Raw genomic sequence first — 4,798 nt, 5'->3', positions numbered from 1 at the left:
GGGTGATTAAATAATAAAAGTTATACTTATATTCAACAGTTTTGAAACCATAGTTAGTTAAGTTATTATTATCTTTCATTTCACATGTCCTTAAGTAAAAGAAACTTTGTTATCAATATATATAAGTCCTGAAGTAAAAAATGTCACTGAGACGTTTTTGATAAATATATAAAACTTTTTTTAACATAAGAAACCTTTTTTTAACGACATGAAAATTAATATGAGAACTATCTATCTTTCTTTAAATGACAGATAATCAAAAGTTGAAAATCATCTACTACATATTAGAACTATGTATTATTTGTGGATTAAAAGCTTGATGTAACCAAATACTTTTTATTTAAATTAAATATAAGCAACATATCTACTACTGTACTACATATTAGTTCAATCTAATACTAAACTAATTATATCCCTCACACTTGTCTAATTATATTACAAACCACCACGTTTGTAATTCAAATTGACTTTGTATACATATCCTCGTTTGTAGTATATGTATGTTGTATGTTTCCCTGGCATACTTAGACACTCTTGGGCTAAATTTTATTATACATCTGAATAACTTATTACTAAAAGTACTATTGTTAGTACGTAAATACTTTGGATTAATCTTGATAAAGCTTATTAAAACTAATTGCGAGTAATAATATATTACAAAAATAAATTGGACTCCATTATTATTATATACATACAGTGTACGCATCTTACTTGAAACAAACACTGCTCATTCAGTCACAGATGCACCTCCTCACACCCTGTTAAGGTAGGCCACAACCCAAACCCTAATCTTTCTCACCATCATCACCACTTTCCATCTTTCAAATCTATCTAGAAATCAAAAACCATGATTTCATAGACATAAAAAAGAAAAAAAAAACATCTCAGATGTCTTCACATTTATCAATGAAAACCTTACTCTTTCTCTCTTTGTTCTTGTTTTTGGTCTTCGTCCTCCCTCTGGTTACGTCTGCACCAGATAACTCAAACTTAGTTTACAAAGGATGTGCAAACCAACCTCTATCAGATCCAACTGGCGTTTACTCCTCTGCCCTCTCTGCCATTTTCGGGACACTTTTACAACAATCCTCAAAATCCAAGTTCTACAAGACAACAAGTGGTAGTGGACAAGCATCGGTTTCTGGTCTTTTTCAGTGTAGAGGAGATCTGAGTAATGTCGATTGCTACACTTGCGTCAGCAGACTCCCAATCTTGATGGATAAGCTTTGTGGGAAGACGGTGGCTGCAAGAATCCAGCTTCTGGGGTGTTATATGCTTTATGAAGTTTCTGGGTTTTCTCAAATCTCAGGAATGGAAATGCTTTACAAGACTTGTGGGAAAACAAATGCCGGTGGAAATGGGTTTCAAGAAAGAAGAGATTCAGCATTCTCGTCTTTGGAAAGTGTTATTGGAACCGGAAATGGTGGATTTTACACCACAAGTTATGAATCTATGTATGTTTTGGGGCAATGTCAGGGTGATTTAGGGACTTCCGATTGTGGGAGTTGTGTGAAAAGTGCTGTGCAGAGGGCTCAAGTCGAGTGTGGAAGCTCAATCTCAGGTCAAATCTATCTTCATAGATGCTTCATTAGCTATAACTATTACCCTAATGGAACCCCAAAACCCAACAAACCAACATCGTCTTCTTCATTTTCATCGCCATCGTCTTCATCTTCTTCATCAGGTATGTTTTTCAAATCAAGAGTTTGCGAATTTATGTTGAAATTGGTAAATTTTGTGATGTGGGTTTGGTGTTGCAGGGTCAAATACTGGGAAAACGGCGGCGATCATCTTGGGAGGGGCTGCCGGAGTTGGGTTTTTGATAGTACTTTTGTTGATTGCTAGAAAGGCAATGAAGAAGGATGATGGTAAGTAAGACAAATTTGAATCAAGAAATATTTGTGATTGAATAGTGTTTGAATCTGGTTTAATTTTGTTAACAGATTATTGAATTGAAGAAGTGAAGATCCAATTTTTGAAATGGGTTCTTTCCTTGGTCTTTTTCAAATCCATGAGGCGAAGATGTTTTCTTGGTGCAGAAGAAGTAGAAGCAAGATTTGTTTTTGTTAGATTTATAAGAAAAAAAATGTTGATTTAATATGAATATTTAGGAATTTCATCCAGAACAGAATCAAGGATGTATATTGTAAGAATGAATGTTTGTCAATGGTGGAAAAAGATGAGGGAAAGAGTACTGTGAATTTTAACTTGTTTTTTTAAAGTTAAAGTTTATGATTATTAAATTAGATGTAGCAACAACGACATGTGGTACTTTGTGTCTTTTTGTGGTCTCGAATATCGCCCTTTCGATTTCTTCAATTTGTCTATTATGGTGCAGATTACAGTTTTCAAAGCTGGAAAAGATTTTCAAAGACAAATTTTGCTACTTTATCGTTTCTCTTTTTCTTTAATTCACATTTCAAGACTTTACCTATGGGTTTGAGTTGCAATAATCCTTTTACTTTTACAATATTTTTTGGTATGATTCTATTAAATACAAATGTAATGATTTGTATACTCAAAAAAAATTTATTAATTGGTTTTTTCTAATATTATATATCCATTTAATATAGAATCACAAAATGAATTATAAACCTTTTAGAATACGTAAAAATTTGAAACAAATAATAATTTATATTTTATTTGTCCTTTCTAAGTTATTATTATTATTTTTTGTTAGTTAACTAGGTTTGCATTTGGGCGTTGTAGCACGATGTTTTGCAAAAACGGTTTTATAATGTCCCATTTTTTCTTCTAAAAAGTAATACATTTTTGAAATAAATAACAATCATAAAATCTTTATAAAAATACTAAAAGTCAATTAACAATAAAAGAGTAAACAACGTAGAAGAAGTCTTAAACATTAAAATCAAAGTAATAAAATGTAGGTATAATAAAATCCTTTTAACTAAAGTCAATGTGGACACTACTGTAATCAAATCGTTTTTTCTCTTATCTACCTCGAAGGGTCATGAAAATGATAGTAAACAACGGATAAGTATAAAACTTAATGAGAATATTACATCCATACATCACACCACACATCACGAAGCATACCATTCATCAATCATCAAACACATAATACATCCAGCATACAAATTATCAGTTCATCAGAATGATATAGCTTTGATTATAGTCTCACATCAATCATCATAATGCTATAGTCCAATTATAGTTTTAGATTAACCATAAGGAAAAAGTATACATATCATATAACTACGTAACACAGGCATCACAAATAGAGAAGTGAAATCTAAAGATAGCTATCAAAACTATTGGAATGTGGACTAGTAGGTAACTAAGCTCTCGTCAACCTACATAAAGTACCACTAGTTACTTAGCGGGTCACACTCTTAATAATAATACTTGTTTAGTACTTTATTTTGGTTATATTTCTATACAATGGTTTGTCTTTGGTCTGTTGTACCTTTCTTAGACTCACCTTCTTAGAGAAGTTTCAAGATAAGGTTAAAGTATAATCTTCTAGCTTTTCAGGGACATGAAGTACGTGCTCATACAACAATTATTTATTTATTTATTTATTTATTTATTATTATTATTTTTTATAGTTTTTTATGATTTTTCCATGTTGAAAATTGCAATCAATCAACTAGTTGAACCAGTCTGCTAAGTTTGAACATTTCACCCCATAAGGGGTTATAACCAGGTTGAGCGGTCTAAAGATGAAGGAAACTAGACACGCACACACACAGAGACACATTTCCAATGATTCAAACCTTAAGCATTTATGATGATTCTACAATTCACTATGATTTTATCCAAGGTAGGGGTGGATTGGAGAAAACATTTAGCTAGATAAACCTGTATAGATTTGTAACATCCTAAAAATCAAGGAAAATTTTCATTTTTAAAACCATTTTGATAGTCCATAAATCATTCAAAACATTGTTCCAAAAGCTATTCATCAATTAGAGTATCCCAAAATCATTTATTAATAAAATATCCAAGGATAATGGGTACAATCACGCATTCGCCTTTCCCCGATCATCTGATGTACCTTGAACCATGAAATAAAACTATAAGCCAAAGCTTAGTGATTTCCTCCAAAATACCACCACACAACATATAACAACATGCATATGGGGTCCACAGTCATTGTATTGGATTACCTCTGAGCCCAAAGTACGAGTCTGGATTGCCCACCTAGCCCACAACTCATGTCTGGATTGCCCCCGATCCCACATCATAAGTCTAACTTGTCTTTCCGTCCCTCAACCTATGTATGGCTTGCTCCCGAGCCCACATCATAAGTATGGCTTGCCTTTTCGGTCCTCAACTTATGTCTGCCTTGCTCTCAGGTTTGATGGCTTCTGTATAGAGCAGTATTGCCTCAACCCAAGCCACACTATGTCGACATATGAAATAGATAAACATATAACCAACAAATAGATAATCATACAAATCTAAACAGATCACTACAGCATAACAACATCCTATATACCAGGATACATAACGAAGTGGGATAGTATTGGTTCCTTCAACCCACAAGTGCAGTGAGGAAAACTCACCTTACAGTCTGAAAGATAATTGGATTGATCACTGCTCCAAATGATGTCTCTACATGTCACCTATACAATAAACAAGGACCTAATCTCAAGCTACTATTCAAATTACCCAAAATACCCTTAAGTCAAACTTGGTTAAGTCCATGGTCAAAGGTCAAAGTCAAAACCCACAAAGTCAACACAGGCTGAGTACGCCCTACATACTATATCTCTACGCATGGCGTAAAGATGCCCTTCTCAAAAAACGGGGTCTAAACCAGTACGCCATGCGT

General features: G+C 33.3%; 1 protein-coding gene across 1 annotated transcript; it reads left to right on the top strand.

The window, feature by feature from the left end:
* The first annotated feature begins 714 nt into the window (after nucleotides 1–714).
* On the top strand, nucleotides 715–2,201 carry LOC111908214 (plasmodesmata-located protein 3). The gene is made up of 3 exons (XM_023904049.3): nucleotides 715–1,684; nucleotides 1,761–1,868; nucleotides 1,944–2,201. The coding sequence occupies exons 1-3, from the start codon at nucleotides 889–891 to the stop codon at nucleotides 1,949–1,951; spliced, it is 912 nt and encodes a 303-aa protein (XP_023759817.1). The 5' UTR covers nucleotides 715–888; the 3' UTR covers nucleotides 1,952–2,201.
* Nucleotides 2,202–4,798: the final 2,597 nt, after the last annotated feature.

This window comes from Lactuca sativa, chromosome 6, assembly GCF_002870075.4.
Source record: "Lactuca sativa cultivar Salinas chromosome 6, Lsat_Salinas_v11, whole genome shotgun sequence".
NCBI lineage: Eukaryota > Viridiplantae > Streptophyta > Magnoliopsida > Asterales > Asteraceae > Lactuca > Lactuca sativa.
The sequence above is the reverse complement of the archived record's forward strand: the minus strand, read 5'-3'. Positions and strand labels throughout refer to the sequence as shown.

Bases quoted from the DNA above. Each gene is read 5' to 3' on its own strand.
- LOC111908214 (XM_023904049.3), top strand. From the start codon at position 889: ATGTCTTCACATTTATCAATGAAAACCTTACTCTTTCTCTCTTTGTTC. The intron at 1,685-1,760 runs GTATGTTTTTCA...TTGGTGTTGCAG, and splicing joins GTCTTCATCTTCTTCATCAG to GGTCAAATACTGGGAAAACG.